The 23,004-nt window shown below is 40.1% G+C and overlaps 1 protein-coding gene and 1 long non-coding RNA gene across 3 annotated transcripts; one reads left to right on the top strand and one right to left on the bottom strand.

Moving 5' to 3' along the window:
* Positions 1–6,341: 6,341 nt before the first annotated feature.
* On the bottom strand, positions 6,342–8,731 carry LOC105740522. Its single transcript, XR_001116566.2, has 2 exons — positions 8,498–8,731; positions 6,342–6,804 (listed from the first exon to the last, which is right to left on the bottom strand). It is a non-coding gene; the product is annotated as an uncharacterized LOC105740522 (long non-coding RNA).
* SLC38A2 (solute carrier family 38 member 2) lies at positions 7,246–21,882 on the top strand. Of its 2 annotated transcripts, XM_003252253.4 has the most exons (16): positions 7,246–7,600; positions 8,740–8,941; positions 9,263–9,344; positions 9,493–9,608; positions 12,749–12,822; positions 12,924–13,016; positions 13,147–13,228; positions 14,905–14,987; positions 15,385–15,443; positions 15,529–15,696; positions 16,082–16,161; positions 16,256–16,356; positions 16,928–17,052; positions 17,435–17,579; positions 17,692–17,789; positions 18,870–21,882. In XM_003252253.4, exons 2-16 carry the CDS (start codon positions 8,826–8,828, stop codon positions 18,966–18,968), a joined length of 1,521 nt encoding a protein of 506 aa, XP_003252301.1. In that variant the 5' UTR covers positions 7,246–7,600; positions 8,740–8,825; the 3' UTR covers positions 18,969–21,882. The 2 variants fall into 2 exon arrangements, with proteins under 2 accessions (XP_003252301.1, XP_003252302.1); XM_003252254.4 differs by lacking the exon at positions 9,493–9,608 and having other exon boundaries at positions 7,288–7,600; positions 18,870–21,595.
* The last annotated feature ends 1,122 nt before the right edge of the window (positions 21,883–23,004 follow it).

Below are 23,004 nucleotides of genomic sequence, written 5' to 3'. Positions count from 1 at the left end.
GTGACTTCCAAGGCTAGTTCATAAAGGCATTGCAGCTGCTGCCTTGCTCTCTCTTGGCTAACTTGCTCTGGGATAAGGCAGCTGCCATGTCATGAAGACATTCAGTCAGGTTGTGCAGATACCTTCTTGGAGAGGAGCAACCAGCCAGCACCAACTTGCCAACATGTGAGTGACCTTGGAAGATCTTCCAGCCCCAGTCATGCCATCAGATGACTACAGCCCTCTCACAGCTGACTGCAACCTCATTAAAGACTTAAAGCCAGAACACCCAACAGAGCTGCTCTTGAATTCCTGATTCATAGACACTTTGAGAGATAATAAATTATTGTTGCTTTCAGACACTAAGTCTTGGAATAATTTGTTACATAGCAACTGATATCTACTAGAGTATCTGTCAACACCAGAAAAACATGCCAAAGTCAGCAAAGTGCTCCCAGAGTCCATACTGTTGCTTTAGACTTGAGAGCTATCTTACAAAGATTGAATACAACCGTTCATTTATCAAGCACTTTCTAAATATGATCCCAAGAATAAAATATACAAAATGATAAAAAGAAAAAAAGAGTTGAGACAAGAATTTCCTCAGGCACCTGGAAAGATTAGTATTAAAAATATGGAAATGCAACAACATGGATGAACCTCAAGAACATTATGCTAAGTGGAAAAAAGTCAGGCACAGAAAGACAAATCACATAATCTTATTTGTATGTGGAACCTAAAACACTCAAACTCATAGAAGTAAAGAATAGAATGATGGTTACCAAAGGCTGAGGGAGTGGAGGGGAGGAGGTTTGGGGAAATGTTAAAATGAAATTTTAAACATTTAATTATTCTCCAGTCTTCACTATGTAAGGAAAAAAATTAGGTTAAATACATAAGAAGCCAGGCGCAATGGCTCACGCCTGTAATCCCAGCACTTTGGGAGGCCAAGGCAGGCAGATCACGAGGTCAGGAGATCGAGACCATCCTGGCTAACACGGTGAAACCCCATCTCTACTCAAAATACAAAAAATTAGCTGGGCGTGATGGCGGGCACCTGTAGTGCCAGCTACTCAGGAGGCTGAGGCAGGAGAATAGTGTGAACCTGGGAGGCAGAGCTTGCAGTGAGCCGAGATCGCGGCACTGCACTCCAGCCTGGGCGACAGAGCGAGACTCCGTCTCTTAAAAAAAAGAAAGAAAAAAAAAACCAGGAAGAAAATATGGAAGTCATTGGAATAAGGGGAAGGGTGTGGTTCGAAGGGAGATGGAGGAAAGAAAAAGTAATTTCACTATCTCTCCACAATTCTAGTGTTCATACTTGAATTTTGAATAACACTGTCCTAAGACAAAGGAGTGAGGCTGTGTGCATAGCAAAGGCGCATTTAATTAGGTGAAACAAAGCCATTAGAAAGCAAGCCTTGGAATTCATCTTCATGCTTGTGTCTTACAAAAGACTGGGTCTGAAATGCCAGGCATGGTGGCGCATGTCTGTAATCCCAGCTATAGGGAGGCTGAGGCACAAGAATAGCTTGAACCCGGAGACAGAGGTTGCAGTGAGCCAAGATGGTGCCACTGCACTCCAGCCTGGGAAACAGAGTAAGAAAAGAAAGAAAGAGAGAAAGAGAAAAGAAAAGAAAAGAGAAAGGGAAAGAAAAGAAAAGAAAAGAAAAAAGAGAAGAGAAGAGAGAAGAAAAAAGAAAAGAAAAAGGGAGGGAGGGAGGGAAGGAAAAGACAAGACAAAAAAAAACTACTGTCTTTTCTACCATCAAGGCATTGCAACAAATATGGATTCAGAGTTTATTTTGTGCTAGACACTGAGGGAGAAAGTTGAAAGTACTAAATCAACAAGCACTTACTGAACACTTTTTATGTATCAGGCACTGTGTTAGGCACTGAAGATTCATTTAATAATGAGCCAAACCAGTCTTTTCCTTATGGGGTTAATGTTGCAGAAGATCATAAGCAAACAAATAAATAATGTGTTTTCACACATTGCACTAAAAAATAAAATAGGACAATGGGGAATGGAGCTTGAGTCCAAGGAGCAACTTTTGCTGGAATGGCCAAAGAAGATTTTTTTGAGTCAGTGACATTTAAGATAAGATCTAAATGATAAGAAGGGAGCTGCATAAAGATACAGTAGTTCTCCCTTATCTGCTTGAAATACATTTCAAGAGCCTCAGTGGATGCCTAAAACTGCAGATAGTACCAAACCCTTTATGTACTATTTTTTCAATCCGATTACCAATATGGCTACTAAATGACTCACAGAGAATGGACTGTGAGCACCACGAATGGAAACCCACACATGAGTTAGGCTATGATTCAGGAGATGTCTTGAGAGAGATGATAGTCTCACTAGGGCCAGAGCAATGCAGATGCTGAGAAGCAACAGAAATCTGAATATATGTGGAGGCAGAGCCCTCATGACTTGCTGATGGGTTGGTTATTTGAGGAAGAGGAGGACTCAAGATGGTTCCTTGGTTTGGGGCCTGAGCCCCCTTATGAATCATGGTGTTATTCTGACTTGGAAAGGTTCGAGGAAAAATAGTTTTGATAAAGAAATCAAGAGTTCTGCTTTAGGCAGTAAGGGATAGGTTAGATGCCCTTTAGACATAACATATAATAGGTTTCTCCTGGTTCTTGAGAAACTCAAAACTATTTACCCTGCATTTATTCATTCAGCAAATGTATTGTCAGTAACTATTTCAGGTGCTGGAACTAGCAGTGATCAAAGCTGATTAAATCCCTGCCCTTGTGCGCTTACGTTCTAGTGAGGGAGACAAACAATGAAAAAGTAAATAAATAAACATATTTAACACAATTTCAGGTGGTGATCAGTACTACAAAGAAAAAAGTATTTAATTCATTTATATATTCAAAAAGTGCCTTATTTTTACAAGTAACTGGACTGGGTGTAATTAGCAAGAGCCTGCCCTGAAAAGACACTAACATCAAATCTAATATGTAGACAACAGGAAAAGAAGTGTCACCAAAAAAAAAGGATATTTATAAAGCACTAAGTTGAAAGTAAAGTGAGATCAGTTTCAAATGGGATCACCAAATAAAGAGGAGTTGATACAAGTTGTGATATTTAAGCTGGGCTTCAAAGGAAAGATATAATTTAAATATATAGTGGCAGGGAAAAGGAGGTATGAAGAACATTCGAAGTAGTAGAAATGGTTTAAATGGAAAACAGTTTATATTGAGAACACTGAGCAACATATATTGGCAAAAGCATAGGGTGTATGAAGGGGAATATATTGGTTTTCTACTGCTGAGTAATAAAATGTGCCAAAATGTAGTGGCTTAAAACAATAAACATTTGTTATCACTTGTTCTGTGGGTCAGAAATCTGGGCTGAGCTTATCTGGCCCTCTGGCTAAGGTATTAGCTGGGACTATAGTCATTTCAAAGTTCAAATGGGTGGAATCTGCTTCCACACTTACTCATATGACTGTTGGCAGGCCACAAGTTCTACCTGATAGTTGCCAGAAACATCCGTTCCTTGATATGTGGGCCTCTCCATAGGACAGCTCACAAGATGGCAGCTTGTTTCCTTCAAAGCAAATGAAGGAGAGAACCAGAGAAAGTGAACAAGAGAACAAGATAGAAGCCACAGTCTTTTTTTTTTTTTGAGAAGGAGTTTCACTCTTGTTGCCCAGGCTACAGTTAAATGGCGTGAACTCGGCTCACCACAATCTCCGCCTCCCAAGTTCGAGCCATTCTCCTGCCTCAGCTTCCCGAGTAGCTGGGATTATAGGCATGTGCCACCATGCCCAGCTAATTTTTGTATTTTTAGTAGAGACGGGATTTCGTCATGTTGGTCAGGCTGGTCTCAAACTCCTGACCTCAGGTGATCCACCCTCCTGGGCCTCCCAAAGTGCTGGGATTACAGGCATGAGCCACCACGCCCGGTCTGTCTTTTTGTAACCTAGCCTCAGAAGTGACATGCCATCACTTTTGCCAGATAGAAGTGCATCACTAGGTCCAGCCCATATTCAAGGGGTGGACATATTCATACAAATATGTATGAATACCAGCAGGTGGTGATTTATTGGGGCCTATCCTAGAAGCTGCCTACCACAAGGAATAATGGGAAGTAAGATTGCAAATACAGGCTGGAACAGATCAAAGAAAGCCATAGAAGCTAATCTGCAAATGAAACTATACAGTTGGAAATGGAGGGTAGAGAAAAGCAGATTTTATGTGTAAGCCCACTTTTGGCAAATTGTAGTGCTGGATAAATAGAATTTTGAGGGTCATCTTAAAAACCAGTTGTTTAACAACAAGTAGAAAATGTCAACCAATGACAGCTTCCAGGAAACAGAACCACTCTATTTTATCAGGAAATAATGGTCAAAAAATTGTACAGAACATAGCTACCTACCTTCAATAAATAGTTCTAACAATCTATCCTGACAATGCATTACTGAAAATCCAGAATTGATAACTGATATTTGTGACAGTTTTTCTGTCTTAGGACAGGAAATAAGATTCAATTTCAGTAGCTTTCAAAATTCTTTGACCCCCCCCCCAACCCACAGCAACAAATACATTTTACATCAGCAGTCCCCAACCTTTTGGCACCAGGGACCGGTCTCGTGGAAGACAATTTTTCCACAAATTTTGGGGAGATGGTAGGTAGGATGAAACTGTCCTACCTCAAGATTGTCAGCTATCAGATTCTCATAAGAAGTATGCAACCTAGATCCCTCACATGTGCAGTTCACAATAGGGTTTGTGCCCCTATGAGAATCTAATGCCACCACTGATCAGGCCAAATGCTGGCTGAACTGCCACTCACCTCGTGCTGTGCAGCCCAGTTCCTAACAGGCTTCAAACTGGTACCAGTCTGCTGCCCAGGGGTTGGGGACACCTGTTTTACATCACAACTCATAATACACACACACACATAATCACATATATATACATATGTACACATATATACACACACATATATATACACATAATCAAGATAAAAGATTTACAGAATAATAGTACATATGGCATACTGATTTTTTTAAAAAATTAATCTGTTCTACTTCATTGAAGAAAATAGAAAGCTAGTAGTAATCCACTGAATTCATTACTATCCACCACTTGGTCCCATTCTGAAAGTTTAAAAAATGCTGCTCTTCTAGAACATTAGCTTAGAAATCAAACAAAATTATAGTGCACTGACCAATAGGTATTTGGCAATATCGTTTCCCAGAAATTGAATGAGGACACTGTTTCCAATGCATTCGAGCCCAAAGCATAACAGCAATTGCTCAGAGCACATCAGGCCTCAGTTGGAAGCCTGATGGAGTTAGCAGGCGTGCCTCAGTTTGGCCCTCGAAAAGACAAATCAAACTGGCAATAAAAACATGGAAGTTTCACCCCCCACCCTTCTTTTTTTGTCATTTACTGTTCAAGTTCTGATCATACAGAGACTAGATCAATATTGCAGCCCCCCCCCCCGGCCCCTGCCCCCCACTTTGCCCTCGGCTGTACAGGTATTGTGCTTCTCCTAAATATGTGTTGCAGTACAAACCACCAAAAAGTCCAAAAGACATGAGATTTACTTATAGTGCCACTTGCCACCCATAACTACGAACCCTGAGGGCCTCCTTAGCAGCTTTAACCGGGCAGAGGAAATGACCAGAGATTCATCTGGAATGAAAAAGTGGTTTAAGACCTTTTGATTGTTATCAGTTGAAACCTGATATAAAGAAACTTCCTGGGACTCCTCTCTACCCTACCACCACCAAGATTGTTGTGAAAAGAAGAGTTGATTGATTTTACTGGGGAATGTATGTGGAAGGAAGATAGTTTTTTCAGCCCTAATTGTGTGTCAAATTCCAAACCTGCCCCTGGGGAGTTCACAATCTCTTTGGGCAGATGATCCTACAAATAGTCTAGAACGATTTTGAGTGCATGACAGCACGGGTTTTTAAAAGTCCGTCACCATATTGTTTTAGAAAATAGTACCTGCAAAAAGAGGGCTGAGTAGGGAGGGATTAAGGCATGCGGGGCGCTTTCCTGAGGCTCAAAGACTAAGCCTTGCATGATAGCGGCATTTAAGGGGATGAGAGGAGGTTGGACACCAAAGCAAGAATGGCTATTATTTAAGACTGGCCTGAACAGAGTAGAAGGTTTGGGGTAGGGAACACAGGAGTGTGATGGGCGAAATCGGGACCTCGCTTGTCAATCATAAACACTGGTGCAGACGAGGGCACCCGAAGCCTCACGTGCGGCGGAAATAGGCAGTTGTACAGCTTTCCTCAGTAAAACATTGAAAACAAAAACTGTGATCACACCCAACCCTTTCCTCTGTGCCCTGCCCAATTCTTCCCAAGTCCCCAAAAGGAAGAGAGCAGTAGGTCAAACTTGTTTGTTCATTCATTCCAAGAACATTTCTCTCTCCTAAGGGGTCTTTGTTTCCAGCAAGGGAGTGAGTCTTGCCTTTCCCGCAGCACCAATTTTTCCACAGCGAAGGGGCCCCCTAGTTGCCTGGCTCAGCAAGACCACATCACCATTGAAGGGAAAGGACCAGGCTCCGCAGAAAGCGCCTCAGACCCGCATTCAGACAAGGCAGTGCCTTTGCCGGGGGCGGCGGTGGTGGGATAATAGAAGCAACGTGTCAGCGAGTGGAAAACTGGGGACTCCCTAAACGACCTTAGGAGCGCCAGGCTCCCCACTGGGGCCTCTTTCTAAGGGGTCTGGCTTGCTGGCCAAAAGGTAGCCTTTCCGCTGGTCCGGTTTTCCATGGCCCTACAAAAAGCACATCCCGAAAAGCTGATCGCCGACCTCCGGCTAGTTTTGAAGAGTGAGAAAGCAGGTCTAGGTGGAAAAGAACAACAAACCATCAGGACAACGTTGCTGCCTTGGCCCAAGTTTGTGAGACAAAACCTCACTGTAAATCACAAAAATAACAATCAAGAAAGTGTTTGGTGGGAGGGTGGTGTCCCCCAAAAGCCTTGATGTGTCCCCCGAAAGCAAGGACTGCTGGTGACTCGGACAGGAGAAAATTTTAAGGAGATGGCTCCTCAAAGACAACCGCATGTGTTGAGGACCAACCCGGGTTGAAAAGGATAGACAGGGGAAGCATCTGGGAGTCTTTCCAGACTATCTAGAAAGCTGGAGAGAGTGGGCTTGGGCTTTGCGGGAGAGTCTTGGGGGCGCCCGCGGGCGGGGCTGGGCCACGGGCGCGGGCCGCAGAGGGAGGGGCAGGGAGGCGGGGCCTCGGTCTGGGAGGGTCGGAGGCGGGGCCCAGGTGGTGTTGATACACAAAGAGAAGGCGCCTGGGCGGCCGCGGCCCCGCCCACTGACGCGTCCCCGGGGTGCTGCTATAACCCGCCGCTCGCCGGGCTGCTCCAGAGCCTCGCGACGCCGCCGCCTTAGGACGCCTTTCCAGTACTGCTAGCAGTAAACCGACCACGCGTTACCGCACACTCGCGCCTTTCCCTTGACACGGCGGACGCCGGAGGATTGGGGCGGCAATTTGCCTTTTCCTTTTTTATTAAAATTATTTTTCCTGTCTGTTGTTGGATTTGGGGAAATTTTTTGTCTTTTCTGATTTGTATTTGACTGAGAGAAACCCACTGAAGACGTCTGCGTGAGAACAGAGACCACCGAGGTAACGCGTGCAGGGGGCGTCTGTGGGGAGGGCGTCTGTGGGGAGGGCGCAGGGCCCGGGCGAGAGTGGGGGAGGGGCTTCCGGGAGGGGCCGCGCGGGAAGGCGGCCGCGGGGTCCGTTTCCTTTCGAGGCGGGCGTTGTCGGTTGGCCTGGCCAGCCTTCCATCCTGGCCCGCTGCGCGGGTATCGCGCCCGCGACGTGGGCAGGAGAGCGGGCGCTGGGCGGGGGCCGCGTGCCTGCCCGGTGCGGAGCCGCATCTTCCCATTAGGGGGAGGGGAGCTAGCCCGGCCCGCGGCTCTGCTGCGGCAAGTCTTGTGACTGATTTGCTTTTAATAAAAAAAAAAATTAAGTCCAGGGAACCAGGAATCTGGGGGCGGCGGAGGTGGGCTTGGGCATATATTACACGAGAGGCCAAGATTTGGGGAGACGAGTTGGGAACATTTGACAATCGACGATCGATATTGCATCAGTTTTCTTTCCGGACATAGGAGGGGCTGGGCGGGCGTAGCATTCGCGGGCCAGCTGCCTGTGGACGGGTGTGCTTGAGGGCACTGGCGCGCGTGTGTAAACAAATCCCCAGCTCCCGGGGCCAGGGCGTTCGCCCCCCTCGAGAGGAGTAGTGTCGGCCCTTTCCGCCTCCTTCTGGGGAAGGCTGTCTGCGGCAGAGGCATTTCCCCGTGTGGGGACTCCGGGCAGTAAAGGACAGATTACGCAGCATTGCTGTTCCAAATGCTAGAAATGGAAAGCCGTGCGCCTAGGTTGCATGCACACGAGCCAGGGTCGGGCTGGATATGTGCCCTGAGTACCTGTGCACGTTTGGAGCGACTGGGAAAAAGCAAAGCAGAACCTCCCTCGCCCCCTCCACTCCGACGAGGGACAATAGAGAGGGTGAAATACTGAAATCTGCCGGAGTAGGGGGCCTCGACGGCCGCAGCACAGCGGTGGGATCATCTTTGTTCTCCGCGGCTCCGCCGTCTGTACTTTTCCGCCCCTCGGCGCGCCCCCGCCCCTCGCGCGCGGCTGGTACTTTTCCACTCGCCTGGCCTAGGATGAATCAGCCGCGCTGCGCCCCCCGGCGGCGTCACGTGACCGCGGCGGGCGGGCGCTGCGGTCCTGACGCGCCGCCTCTACTTTCGCAGGCCGACTCGCGGGCCGGTGCACCCATCGCCAAGGACAAAAGGAGCCCAGCGCTACTAGCTGCACCCGATTCCTCCCAGTGCTTAGCATGAAGAAGGCCGAAATGGGAAGGTTCAATATTTCCCCGGATGAAGACAGCAGCAGCTACAGTTCCAACAGCGACTTCAACTACTCCTACCCCACCAAGCAAGCTGCTCTGAAAAGGTGGGAGAAGTTGTGACACTTTTGAAAAAACGGCTTGCATGGGTTGGGTTCCGGGAGTTACCGAGGAGTCTGCTTCCATTGCTTTAATTTGCTATAGCATTTAGAGAAGGTGCGTAATCTCTGAAAGAGTATCCGATTATCTTGTTGTAATGACAAGATAGCTCGTGTGAAAGTCAACTCCTAGTTGATATTTATACATTTAAGTAAAGGTGTTGTATCAGAACTATGCTGTTGGAGGGTATTTTATGTTAAAGCAGTCCTGTGTGTAATGATAGATATTTCAGTCCAGTTTACAATTATATATGTCTATATCTTTTGCAGCCATTATGCAGATGTAGATCCTGAAAACCAGAACTTTTTGCTTGAATCGAATTTGGGGAAGAAGAAGTATGAAACAGAATTTGTAAGTTAAAAATAGTAATTTGTCTGTCAGTGGCTTTATGGAGTAAAAGAATAGTTTTACTTTTAGAATTCAAATCTAACTTGCCCAAAGCTGGTTTTCTCCATTTAATTATTGTTATATGTTTGGTTATCGTTTTCCCTCTATGTAGCATCCAGGTACTACTTCCTTTGGAATGTCAGTATTTAATCTGAGCAATGCGATTGTGGGCAGTGGAATCCTTGGGCTTTCTTATGCCATGGCTAATACTGGAATTGCTCTTTTTATGTAAGTATGTGTAAGTAGTGAGTCTGCCATACAGGGCAGTTACTATGGTAAAACATATTTTGGCTCCAGAAACTGAATTTACAGTTGCAGTAGCTGACTCAAAAGTTACTTGCTTAAAATTAAAAGTATGAGAAACCCCAAAAATCTCTTTATTCTACTACATACGGCACAATATCAAGAAAGCCAACTAGAAAAAACTACAGCAGTCCTTAAAACTGACAAATTAAGCCAGAAGTCTTCTAAGTCAGTGGGAATAGTTAAAACAAAATTGTAACAGATGGTAGATATTGAAAAAGAACTATGGCTAAATCCAGGGTAGGTATAAATTTTGTTTTGGCAAATCAGAAGCTGAAAATCATAGTAAGCTCCAAATCATTTTGGTAAATCGACACAGTTCTTAAGGACCTGTGGCCCCTTACGTGAATAAGGAAAAGAAAATTTCTCTAAACATACAAGGTGTGGTGGTATTTACCCAGCCTGGAACATGTTTGTTTTAAGATGAGAGAGTCATAATTTTCTGGACCCTGAAAAGCAATCCATACGTGTTTTTTTAATGTTTGCTTTTGTCAGACCTGTTCGATTGCCACATGTTGTGGCAAAAAATGAATATTTTAGTAAGTACTTGTTTTTAAATGATTCCCCCCACAGTTGCACAGTTAGACTTAATTACTCCTGTGTTTTCCAGCATAAATACGTGGATAGACTCTTGGAGGTACAGAAGACTTCAGAGCAGTGGTTCTTAGCCGTTTTTGCGTCACTGACTCTTGGAGAATATGATGGGAAAATGTGGATCTTATTTCCAGGGAAAAAGCACAAAACAAAAATACATGCAATCTTAAGCATGTATTTTTCAGTGATGTTTGTGTCATAGCCCTTAAGTACCCGTGGACCCCTGGCTAAGGCATTTTCTGTGGGGGATTGTGTAACTTAATACATTCGTTGTACAGATAAGGAAACCATACGTATATAGCATGGAATTGTCCCTTTGTAACAGATGTGTTTTACTTAGCTGACTGGTGCCTTCTACTCAGGTTATTTTCTCCAGCACGATAGAATGTTCATGAAAAGAAAAGCAGACCTTTGCAAATCTCTGCTTTGTGAAATTCCACACTGAGGTTAAGCCTGGCTTTTAGTACTAGACGCTAGGATTCACTCTGGCTTGCTTCAATTAAGTTGAGGCTTTTTTGAGAAAACTCTTACTAAGGTGAAGGACCAGCGATTTACGTAGAATCCTAGAATCTCAGGAGTTTTTAGTGGAGAACCTGAATGGCATCACTGTTGAATATTTGAAATCCTTGTTAGCACTTGGTATAAAAACTGGAGGCAGTTTTAGAGTGCAGCCAGTGTAGTTTAAGTAAGAATTTAAATGATGCTAAATGGCACCTCTGTTTCATAAGTGAAGGTCAAATTCTGATGTAACCCTTGTACTCTTGGAATTATACTTTAGGTGCTTTATGTCATTGATTTACCATTTTACTTAATGGCTAAATAATATTAAGATTGCTAAAGTGTGATTTTATTCATCAGTATTTACTTTATATTTAGAGGTATAGAGGAAAATGGGCCAAAAACCACATGGCTGCCACGGTCCACTTCAACAACTCTGTAGCTAACCTTTATAAGTAGAATCAATCTGAAGGTTGAAAGTGACCTCAAAGGTTATAAAGTCTATTTATCCCTCGTCATTTCAGTGTAAGACATGGAAGGACTTAATTTGGTTTGTTTTTAATTAAACCAATATCTTTTCTCCAGTTAGAAGTGAGGTTGATAGTGTCACCTCAGAGTAGGCCCTGTAAAACTTCTGGCATTTAGAATGGTAGTGTAAAGCCACTGTTTAACTAATAGACATCAGTTTCTTTGTCAGCACCTTGCATGGTACTGTGTGCAGTTTGTTCATATGGAATCAAAAAACATGCAACTCTTCTCCTTTGCAGGGTTTTCTATGAGTTTCCCTGTTTTGTTATTTAATTTCTTTAAAAAATTAGTCTGTATCTCTGGGCTCTCCTAGGTGGAAGGAAAGTAAAGCTGGAATGAGGGAGAACCCTTACCCTAAAGGAAAATTAGGTGACATTAGGGTCCCTTTAGTCACTCTGTTACCTTATTTATTTTTTTTCTGTTGCTCAATCCAAGTGGTCAAGGGAGGAAAGGCTTAGAGACAGTCAAGCTGATAGCCTACTTGTTCTAGCACAGACATTGTGTAACTGTGACAATACTGGGCCTGTATTCCTTGCCATGGGGTGCAATGTAGTATGTCATCACAATGGTTAGTTCTCTGATTTGTGCCCAGTTGTTAGTAAAGCTTGTAGTGCCTCTTAAAATGTTAGTATCATGTTAGTGTCATTTCCCCCTTACCATTCTTTTCTTTTTTTTTTTTTTTTTTTTTAGTATTTCATTTTGTCCTCCAGGCTGAGTGCAGTGGCAAACTGCTGGGCTCAAGTGATCCCCCCACCTCAGCCTAAGTAGCTGAGACTATAGGTCTCACCACAGCTGGCTTTTTGTTTTTCCTTCGGTAGAGATGGGGCTTCCCTATGTTATGTTGTCCAAGCTGATCTCGAACTCCTGGCCTCAAGCAGTCATCCTGCTCCAGCCTCCTAGAGTGCTGGGATTACAGGCATGAGGCACTGCACCTGGCCTCTTATTCCTGTTTTTGTGTATACGGTCCATGTGGTCTTAAAACCTTTCCTGAACTTGTCTCAGTTGAATTTCACAAGAACCTTGTGGGCTGGGTTTAGTGGCGGATATTACTAATGTCTTACAGATAAAGGGAACTATTGAAATGCAGAAAGGTGGCAAGCATACAGCTCATTATTGTGCCAGAATCAAAATACAAGTTTCAAACTCCACCACTGAGAAGTTGAGCTTTCCAGTGTCTCATGCTATGTTTGGCTCAGTGGGTAGACATCCTTGTTCCTAACCAATGCTGTAGAACTATCACCTGAGAAATGATGCAAGTTTTTACTGCCAGGCAAGAGACAGTGTTGACACTCCAGTTAGTAGGAGAGGAAATGCCAGTTCTTCAGGGCATTTTGACACAAATAGGACAAGTTGCACACATAATGTTATTTAAACAACCAGAAAGAGTTGTCTTTAAATATAGACATGCTTATTTATAACCCTGTGCCTTTTCCTTCTCTCATCAGAATTCTCTTGACATTTGTGTCAATATTTTCCCTGTATTCTGTTCATCTCCTTTTGAAGACTGCCAATGAAGGAGGTATGATAGCATTCTTGATTTTTCTAAAACAATGTATACCTATCGTGATTTTATTTCTCTTTTAAAATCCTTGGCTTCATGCTTCTGTCTTCAAATTGTAGGGTCTTTATTATATGAACAATTGGGATATAAGGCATTTGGATTAATTGGAAAGCTTGCAGCATCTGGATCAATTACAATGCAGAACATTGGAGGTAAGAATTTTTCAAAAGATTATTTGGGTAGACTTTATGCTCATTATGTAGCACAGAGTGGTGACACATGCATTTTAGTGTCACGTGCCGCGTTTTGCACTTGTAATAGTATAATTTTGTTTTTCTCCAGCTATGTCAAGCTACCTCTTCATAGTGAAATATGAGTTGCCTTTGGTGATCCAGGCATTAACGAACATTGAAGATAAAACTGGGTAGGTGCTAAGTAAGGTTACTCATAAGAAACAATTACAGTCAAAAGTGGTTAGATATATTTTTATCAAAGTTGTATACAAAATGATTATTAGTTAATTATCCATAAATGTTCCTTTTGAGACTGACCAAGAAGGCTCCCCATCCCCGTAAACTGGTTCGAACTTTGGAGAAGGAAAGGCCAAAAGATAGTAGCTAGCCCTACAATTTTGGATATCTTAATTTCTAAAACAGGTTTTCTAGAACTTGCCTTCTGTCTTTATCTTCATACTTAAAGAAGTTATAGCTGTTTTTAATATGTATCCTAAGTGAGGACTGAAGCTTTGAATTACATTAAAAATTAATGTGTCTTATTTTTATAAGTTTGGAATTCTTAAGACTTAATCTGTTCAATGCAAAATACAGGTTGGACATCCCTAATCTGAAATCCAAAACTTTTTGAGTGCCAACATGATGCTACAAGTGGAAAATCCACACCTGATCTCGTGACAGGTGTGCAAAATTAATTAAAATACTGTATAAAATCACCTTTAGGCTATGGGTTTAAGAAGGTGTATAGGAAACACAAGTGAATTTTGTGTTTAGACTTCAGTCCCATCTCCAAGATACTTCAAATATGTATATGCAGATACTCCAAAGTCCAAAACACTTCAGTCCCAAGCATTTTGAATAAGGGATACTCAACATGTGCCAGAAAATGTTTGGGCATGCTATAGAAAACATTTTCTTCTAGCAAAGTTACTCATCCCAGTGAACTCACAGGTATTTATCTAAAGTAAACGTGGGGAAGGATAATTTACTTCCCACCCTACGTGCAGCTCATTACGTCAAAATAGAGAAGTGCCATTATCTCAGATGTGGCTTTAGAAATTTAATTTTTTAAGCTGATCTTTAAGTGTTAGTGTTCTGCAGAGTACTTACTGCTGAAGTGAACAGAATTCATCAGGCAATTAGAATTTGAAAATAGTGATTTAGAAGAGAGTGCAATTCATGATTTACCTAAAAAGAAAAAGGCTTAGAGGACATACATAATGTTTTCTAAAGTTCAAAAGGGATATTATTGGCTGTCTTTGGAGTTAAAGGTGGGTCAAGATGTCACAACACACTATGATAACCTGGAATAAGTCCTGGTTTGGGGGACTGAATTTTGTAATTTTTATGGTGGGGAGGCAGTTTGCCTGTGCATTTTATGAAAACGTTTCCTCATTGAAATATTTAATAATATTTGCTAACACATCTGGAAAAAAACTTGTTTTAAAATTTTTTAGTTTCCAGCATTAAAAATTACATGCTAAAGCTGTACCAAAGTTGGTGTACAATTTTTCTGAAAGTGCTTAAAGATAAGATTACTGGCTTAACAAAGCAGCTTTGTTCCCTGCATTAGTATCAAGTCTTTGAGAAGCATTTTGTGTTATGAATCAGCTGGCAGCCTTCCCAGAGCAAGTAGTGGGACAAAAGTTACACTGTTTTATACCCAACTTATAACCTGAGTAAATATTCATCTAGCACACTAAGTTAAAAAGTTATTCCTATCTTGAACAAGGGAAACTTTTTCCAAACATGTCTTTTTTGTGTGTTTGTTTTCATGGTATTTCTATAAAATGAGTTCCGTTAGAAGATGTGTATATTCTTCTGAGGATATTTGTGACTGTTTTGACCTTGTTTCTGTTTTCTTTAGATTGTGGTATCTGAACGGGAACTATTTGGTTCTGTTGGTGTCACTGGTGGTCATTCTTCCTTTGTCGCTGTTTAGAAATTTAGGTGAGCAAACTCATCTCTAAAGAGAACTGAAATGAGCCTCTCACCAGTTAGTTGGGCTTTCTCTGAAAAGAAATTAATCAGAATGAAAAAGCCCTAGAAAGGTATATCTTTGGGACTTACAGCATGCAAAATTTAGGAGCCAAAATATTTAATTGACAGTATATGTTGTGCTTTGTAAGAAATAATGCAAATGATAGTTTTTATTAGCTTGGGTTATGACAAGTATATTTAAATAATTCTATATTTTAGTATCTTAAGAAGTAGAAATTTAGTACTGTACCCATACTTTAGTGCCTGAAGTCTTCCCAGCAGAATTGAGTTATTCAGTGGGAAAAAGATATTTGCCTTAAATCTGTTTCATTAAACTAATACTGATTCCTGCCACCCCCCCTTATAGGATATTTGGGATATACCAGTGGCCTTTCCTTGTTGTGTATGGTGTTCTTTCTGATTGTGGTGGGTATGATTTTTTTTAGAAAAAATTTTTTATAAGCCCTGCCATGTCACTTAGTTTAACACATGCAAAATAATATATTTTTAGGTCATTTGCAAGAAATTTCAGGTTCCGTGTCCTGTGGAAGCCGCTTTGATAATTAATGAAACAATAAACACCACCTTAACACAGCCAACAGCTCTTGTACCTGATTTGTCACATAACGTGACTGAAAATGACTCTTGCAGACCTCACTATTTTATTTTCAACTCACAGGTAACTAAATATGCTTATTTTCTCAAAAGAAGAGTTTAGGGAAGAAAAGAGGGAAGCTATTCACTCCCAGGGTAAAGGGAGGAGGATAATAGGTGCTTTTTAGAAAACATATGATTAGCTAATTATTGAGGACTGTGAAGAAGGTTTTGGTTTACGTCTGAAAATAGATTGAGAATTGAGATAATCATATGGTGCTAATAATTGACACATTCAGAAGTGAGGATATTGATCATACTTCATGAACAGATTAGAAGAATGGAAGCTAATTACACAAAGGAAACTTAGGCTTTGATTCTAAGATTGTTTACGTAAAATATATGCTGCAGAAATGTGACAGCATGAGTTCGTTACATCAGATTAAGTAGATTTTTACATTTTGTTTCAGACTGTCTATGCTGTGCCAATTCTGATCTTTTCATTTGTCTGTCATCCTGCTGTTCTTCCCATCTATGAAGAACTGAAAGAGTGAGTATTTCATTTTTATATAAATTTGAGAAAATATTAGACAACGGTAACTGCTGCTGAAATATATATTTGAATTTTCTTTTGAATTACATAGACGCAGCCGTAGAAGAATGATGAATGTGTCCAAGATTTCATTTTTTGCTATGTTTCTCATGTATCTGCTTGCTGCCCTCTTTGGATACCTAACATTTTACGGTAAATAATGCCTCCTTTACCAAAAAAACAAAAAACCGCTTATTGAAATGAAGCTGCTAGTTTTCTATGTATAGTTCCATCACTTTAAAAATAGTCTGTTTTAATATATTTCATATTTGTGATGAGAAATTAAATTTAGAGCTTAGAATTTTCTGTAGTGTATTTAATCAGTAATTTCTAGAATCCAGGTTTGAAAATATCATTAATCATATGATGGGATATTTGTATGATATGCCAGCCTCTGAGTTCATCTTGCCTGTCTCCTCTCCCATCACCTTCAGACTGTATAACACAAACACGAATTGGAAGCCAAGCCAGGAGATTTAGCTGCTTAACTCCTGTTGTTTTTAATGGGAGTCATGTGGCTAAATCTCTATGTGGTATTTAGAAAAATTTTCCTTCAATGTTACTTTAATTGCATTAACCATAATTCCAAACAAATCTTATTAGCCTCTTAGTTTATAGTCGTTTTGTGAGTAGCTAAATAACTGGTGCACATTTTGCTGTTAAATTTTCTACTTGGTCTCCAATGAAAACAGCCACTCAAAGTTTTTTTGGTCTTTCCCTGTAGAACATGTTGAGTCAGAATTGCTTCATACCTACTCTTCTATCTTGGGAGCTGATATTCTTCTTCTCATTGTCCGTCTGGCTGTGTTAATGGCTGTGACCCTGACAGTACCAGTAGTTATTTTCCCAGTAAGTAATCACTTGCTCTGCTTTCAGCAGGAAGGAGTTTTTAAACATGTGAAAATTTGTGAGATTTTCATCTTCTGGAAGAAGGGAAACACCAGTAGAACAATACAAAGTTGGTGGTGGTTTTGAGGGGGCTTTTTAAAAATACAGTGTATATTTTCAAAATATCCTGGGGACATTTTTTTCACCATAAGATATAAAATGATCTTTAAGTGTTCAGATGTTCAGGAAACAGCAGAGAAAGAGGCACAGTTTTATTTAGAAATTGTTACTATTTTGGATAGATTGCTTTTTACTTGGGCATTCTTTTCATTCATTGAAGCTGGATTTTTAAATTTTATATTGCTGCTATTTTTAAAATACATTTTATTTATTTTTTTTGCAGATCCGGAGTTCTGTAACTCACTTGCTGTGTGCATCAAAAGATTTCAGTTGGTGGCGTCATAGTCTCATTACAGTGTCTATCTTGGCATTTACCAATTTACTTGTCATCTTTGTCCCAACTATTAGGGATATCTTTGGTTTTATTGGTAAGTTGTAGAAAGTATCCAAGTTGATTCAAACATCAGGGATTTTAAGATTTAAAGAATGAATGACGAGTGGTTCATTGAATCCTCAAGAAACATAAATGTTCTTTTACAGGTGCATCTGCAGCTTCTATGTTGATTTTTATTCTTCCTTCTGCCTTCTATATCAAGTTGGTGAAGAAAGAACCTATGAAATCTGTACAAAAGATTGGGGTGAGTGAAAGATTATGACCATAGAAACAGTAATAATATCATAAATTTCCCCAACTGATTTTAATTTTATTCTCGTAGCTGTTATTTGTTGTGGTTTCACTTTTAAGTTTCCAGTAAACATTTCTGTAATGGTCTACTTCACAGATGGAAGATTGCAGAGGGAGGGGGAAAGATAGTTTGCCATCTAATAAACATTTAAGTTAATTGCAATAAAGTTATTAGATACTTTGGAGATAGGAATAGGGATGAAGACTAGTGTCAGATACTTAGCTTTCAACATTTGTTCAACCAGTTTTCATTGGACTGCCTACTGTGTGACAGGCACTTAAATGGGCATTGAATATATGAAAGAGAAGGAAGGGCTGTTTAGTTGAATGAGACTGACCATCTTCAGAGTGAAGCTCTCAGGGAGGCCATCTTTTCATAGTGTTTACTATTATGTATCTACTCTAAAGTGTAGTACCAGTTGGTGACAGAGAATGATGTGCTAACTACAAATGATGTGGTTCCTAGTACCAGAATCCTGGTGGTGATATTTAGGAAAAAGACTGCTTTTTAGTCATTATTTTCCACCTTCATTCTGCTCTGATTAAAGTACTAGAATTGTTTATAAACCAACAACTGTCAACTTGTTTTACTCTAAATTACATAGTGGCAGTATTGAAGGGTAGGATTTAGGAATTAACTTAGTATTTCCTGGAAAGACCTCTGGCTTTGACTTTTGCTGCATTTTAGGATGATTTGGGTTTGATTTTGTGACTACTTTAGCTCTAAAAAATTGCAAAAAAATCCAGTCCAGTTCTATATGAAGCAGTTTGTTTAGCAAGAAAATTCCCTTTTCACTTGAGACAAGGGAATGAAAAAGTGAAAAAGTTCAGAAGGCCTCAGAGGTAGTTATTTTGTACTGCAGATAACATACTGATCACTTAGGAGTTTATATTTAGCAAGTTAAATATTCTATCGAACATGATATAGTAGATAGACTTTAGTAATTAAAGCACATTTCAAAAAGTAGAAAAAGAAATGTTTAGCATATATGTTTTATTACTTGCTGATCAATTTTCTCTATGCTCTTTGCAGGCTTTGTTCTTCCTGTTAAGTGGCGTACTGGTGATGACTGGAAGCATGGCCTTGATTGTTTTGGATTGGGTACACAATGCACCTGGAGGTGGCCATTAATTGGCACCACTCAAACTCAAACTCAGTCCATCTGATGCCAGTGTTGAGTTAAACTCAACTACTATGAAATTTCACCTGTTTTCAGTTTCACTTCCTTTTGAAGTGCAGATTCCTCGCTGGTTCTTCTGAGTGCAGAATAAGTGAACTGTTTTTTTTTTTTTTTTAAAGAAACTTATCTGTATGTTAGAAATGGATATGAACAACAAAACCACGAGTCTCGGGTTAAGGGAAGTGACAATTTTATTCCATTCCAGAGAATGGACGAACTCTTAACTTTTATCAAGCCACATGCTTGGCTGTGTCATTGTTTAACTTGGATATTTTATGATTTTACTTGAATGTGCCTAATGGAACCATTCGATGTGAGAAACAATTCTTTTTAATTTACAGCAAAGTATTGAATAACCATTGACAAAAACACTATTATTTTTTGTACCAAAAATACTTAAAGACCTCAGAAGCACTCTTTTACTTTTAAGAAATTGCTTTTTTTGAACTTTATTCAGAAGCAGTTATCAATAAATTCCGTAAAATAATGTCATTGGTATTTAAAAATGAATATTAGTATAATGATTTGCCTTTTTGTAGGCATAATAAGCCAAATACTTTTTTACCCAAAATAATTTTTAGAGAAAATGATGTAATGAAAAATTGTACCATGAATTAGGAGCATAGTTTTTTCCATTTAAACGTCACCATTACTTAAAAGATGATTGATTGATTATTGTTATACCAAATCAGATGAACTCTGTTCATCACTTTTCTTCTCTGTCCCCAAACAATTTGGTTCATTCAGACTGAAATGTTTGTGTCTTCAACTTATTAGAATGGAAAATAATGCAGATATTTCTATGGGAAATAAAATAACTAATTTTGAGGTACCAAATAGTGCAATTGGGTAAAACAGGGTTTATTCAGTTGCATCTGTCTCCAGTGTTGTATTGACAGCTCTGGGTCTTTTTTTTTTGGGCCAGCCCTTTTTTGACATTGCTTCCAGCAGTGGAAAATGGGCATTTGATGGCAATAGGCCAAAATTATTATGTCCAGAGAGTACACTTTTTCAAAATGCTCACCTACTGGAAGTGTGCATTACTTGACAATGTATGGCTTAGTTGTGTTCATGTTTTGTCTACAGTAGAGGTCTAATTCACAGGTTACACCTATGTTTGGTATGATATAAGTTCTCTTTGTGTAGGCCACTGGGTTTCTCATGCAGTAAGCTTTATAAAAACTCATTTGCACTGGACTGTCATCTCATTCTTGTACAACGTAGAATTACTTGTTTACATCCAACAAATGGTTAGCTAGGGAAAACAGTGCAAACTGAGTGTTAGTAGTCATTTTGGTCCAACTGCATGTCAACCCTTCCATTTCAATCCCGGTTAGAAGGGAAAATAATTACTTGGAAACTTGGCTTTAAGAGCACATTTATCGTACGTCACAGTGTATGGTGAATATATTATTAAATAATGTGGTACTTTGCTCATCAGGCATAATGTCTAAAATCTAATATACATAATTCCATTTAAGTGGTTGAGGGAAGCAAATAATGGAATTGTCAGTTGGTCATCTGGCTCTAAGGTTTGCCTTTGAACTAAAAATGTTGTTTGGGGCAAGGGCCAGAAATGTGGCAGACATGGTTTTTGTTACGCATTCTTGTATTATATGTGACTAAATTTACAAACAAGATACATGTGTAATTAAAGACCCTTACGGAACTGGAAGACGTCTTGTAGTGCTACATTGGGTGAAACCATTGGTCCATTTTTGTCTGTTTCTATGAAGATAAAATAATTGGGGACCATCTAGAAATAGAAAGGCAGTGAGAAGACAGATTCTACAGCACTGCTTTCATTTAATTGGGCTTTAGGCACTCCATTCGAATGCAGAACCTCACCTCTAGTTGAGACCAAGAATTGGCAAATTTGCATGAGCTCCTGGAAAGAGTTGCTGACTTTGTATCTAAGACCTGCCAGGGAATACCAAGAGTTGTTTCTACAGACTGTTTTTTTTTTCTATGTGAGAAGATACTGTGGCAACCAGGAAGGAATGGAAAAAAAATTCTTTTCTCTACAGTAAATTAATGTGAGGAAGCTCCTCCAATTCTCTGGCTATTTGAGGTTCAAAATCAACTGCCTAGGGAAAATTCCAATGCATGATTCTCTTGGAGCTATCTTGTCTGCCTTGAGGTTCCTAAACAATGAATTCCCATTAATGAGCAGTCTTCAGTATTAAAACCACTGTCTTGTCACCTCATTTTGCATTACTGTCTTCCGTGGATGTTTCAATTATAACTGTAATGTTATTTATAGAACAACATTAATCCATTAAAGCTAACCTATTTTTCAATATTTATGATAATCTATGTACATATATTGTCTGTCCATATGTATTTGTAAATAGGTTGTATATAATGTCAGGTTTGGGTCTTGGGTTCAAGTGTATATATTCCTGTAAGTTTCTTAACTGCATTTTGATGAATTCACATTATGTAACTATAAGAATTGTCCCAAAAGTACCTGTACAGAAAATTGAATATTGAAAAATTGGCAAATTGTATACAAACACTAAAAAAAAACTTGTTTAAATTGTATTTGCAATAAACAGCATCAATTTTTTTCATGAAATCTTGGTGCAAATTCAGATCTCTTATTTAAAATTTAAATAAGGAATAAATTTTCAAAATGCAGTAATCAAAATGTGATCTAGTGTAATGAAATAAAATGTGATCTAGTGTAATGGAAGACCTTTGAGAACCTGGGTGTATTAACTTGGTGTATATAGTGTAAATATCCCCACTGTACTGTTAGAGGCCAACAATTCTAGTATGGCTTGTTGGCAAAGAGTGCTACACCGTTTCAATGAAACTATGTTTGTTTTAACTGAACTAAAATAAATACATGCTTAATCCTGAGTAGCAGTGTTTTTTTTTTTTTTTTTTTTTTTTTTTCAGGTAATGGGAGGATAGGCAGTGTCTAATGCAAATTGCATTGTAACTGCAGTACCTAGCACCTAGTAGGTGTCCATATGTTTGTGACGAAGAAAACAATGGTCAGGAAAAAAAGTTGAGGTTCCCAGAGATTCTAGGTTTCCAAAGTGAGAAGGAATGGAAAGTCTTGGAGAGTTGGGGGAAGATGCTAAAATGCATCTTAAGGGCTCAGGCTCAGCCCTGCTGATGGAAATAAACAGGTCAATAATGTATCAGAATCAACTGGAGAGCCTTTTAAAACCGCAGCTTTCTGAAACGTGCCTAGTTGGTCTGATTGCAAAGGTCCAGCTGTAGGGTAGCCCAGGATCTGGTTTTTTACTTAAGAAGGCCACTCGGGTGATAATGATGCACAAACTCCAGGAGCAATGAAGTGGCCTGGAAAGAAGTTGGCATATGTTCAGTTTGGTGAAAAAGTCGCAGGAAAAGAGGAATTAATGGACAAGCTGATGAATGTAACAGCATGGTTTTACTTGAGCAACAGTGGAAGTGGGAAGGTTACTAAGATACACAGGCTAGTTTAGGTATGGCCTACTGGTAAGTCTGAAAAGCTTGAGGCTTGTGAAATAAAATAACCAGAGCTGAAACAGAAAAGACCACATCTTGGGATAGCCAAGTACGCCCGATGGTAGTTCCAAAGTCAGGAAACGTCTCCAAGAAACTTAAAATGCAGTTACTAATGATGGTCAAATGAGAAGGATTAGGAAAGGCAGCAGAATTTGCAACAAATCAATTGAAGAATGACTTCTGGAACTTTCAAGTATTCATAGGCAAGCTCTAACTGAACACCTACCATATGCAACTAACATGTTCATTGGAAAGAGGGTAGGGTTATGTGTCGGAACTGAGTTCTAACAAAATCCATACACTTTCAAATGTGCTATTTTTTAGAAAAAAATGATAACAGCTGGTCGTGGTGGCATACCTGTAGTCCCACCTACTCCAGCGGCTTAGGCAATAGCATTACTTGAGCCCAGGAGCTTGAGACTAATCTGGACAGCATAGTGAAACGCTTTGTCTCAAATACAAAAAATTACCGAAGTGAACCAG

This window comes from Nomascus leucogenys, chromosome 11 (assembly GCF_006542625.1).
Source record: "Nomascus leucogenys isolate Asia chromosome 11, Asia_NLE_v1, whole genome shotgun sequence".
In the NCBI taxonomy this organism is placed as follows: domain Eukaryota; kingdom Metazoa; phylum Chordata; class Mammalia; order Primates; family Hylobatidae; genus Nomascus; species Nomascus leucogenys.
Note: the sequence above shows the minus strand (reverse complement) of the source record. Positions and strands in the feature narration are given on the sequence as shown.

What these genes read in the sequence shown, in the direction of transcription:
- SLC38A2 (XM_003252253.4), top strand. Translation starts at nt 8,826, where the DNA reads ATGAAGAAGGCCGAAATGGGAAGGTTCAATATTTCCCCGGATGAAGAC. An exon ending in AACATTGAAGATAAAACTGG is followed by an intron (nt 13,229 to 14,904) that starts GTAGGTGCTAAG and finishes TGTTTTCTTTAG; the next exon opens with ATTGTGGTATCTGAACGGGA. An exon ending in ATCTATGAAGAACTGAAAGA is followed by an intron (nt 16,162 to 16,255) that starts GTGAGTATTTCA and finishes TGAATTACATAG; the next exon opens with ACGCAGCCGTAGAAGAATGA.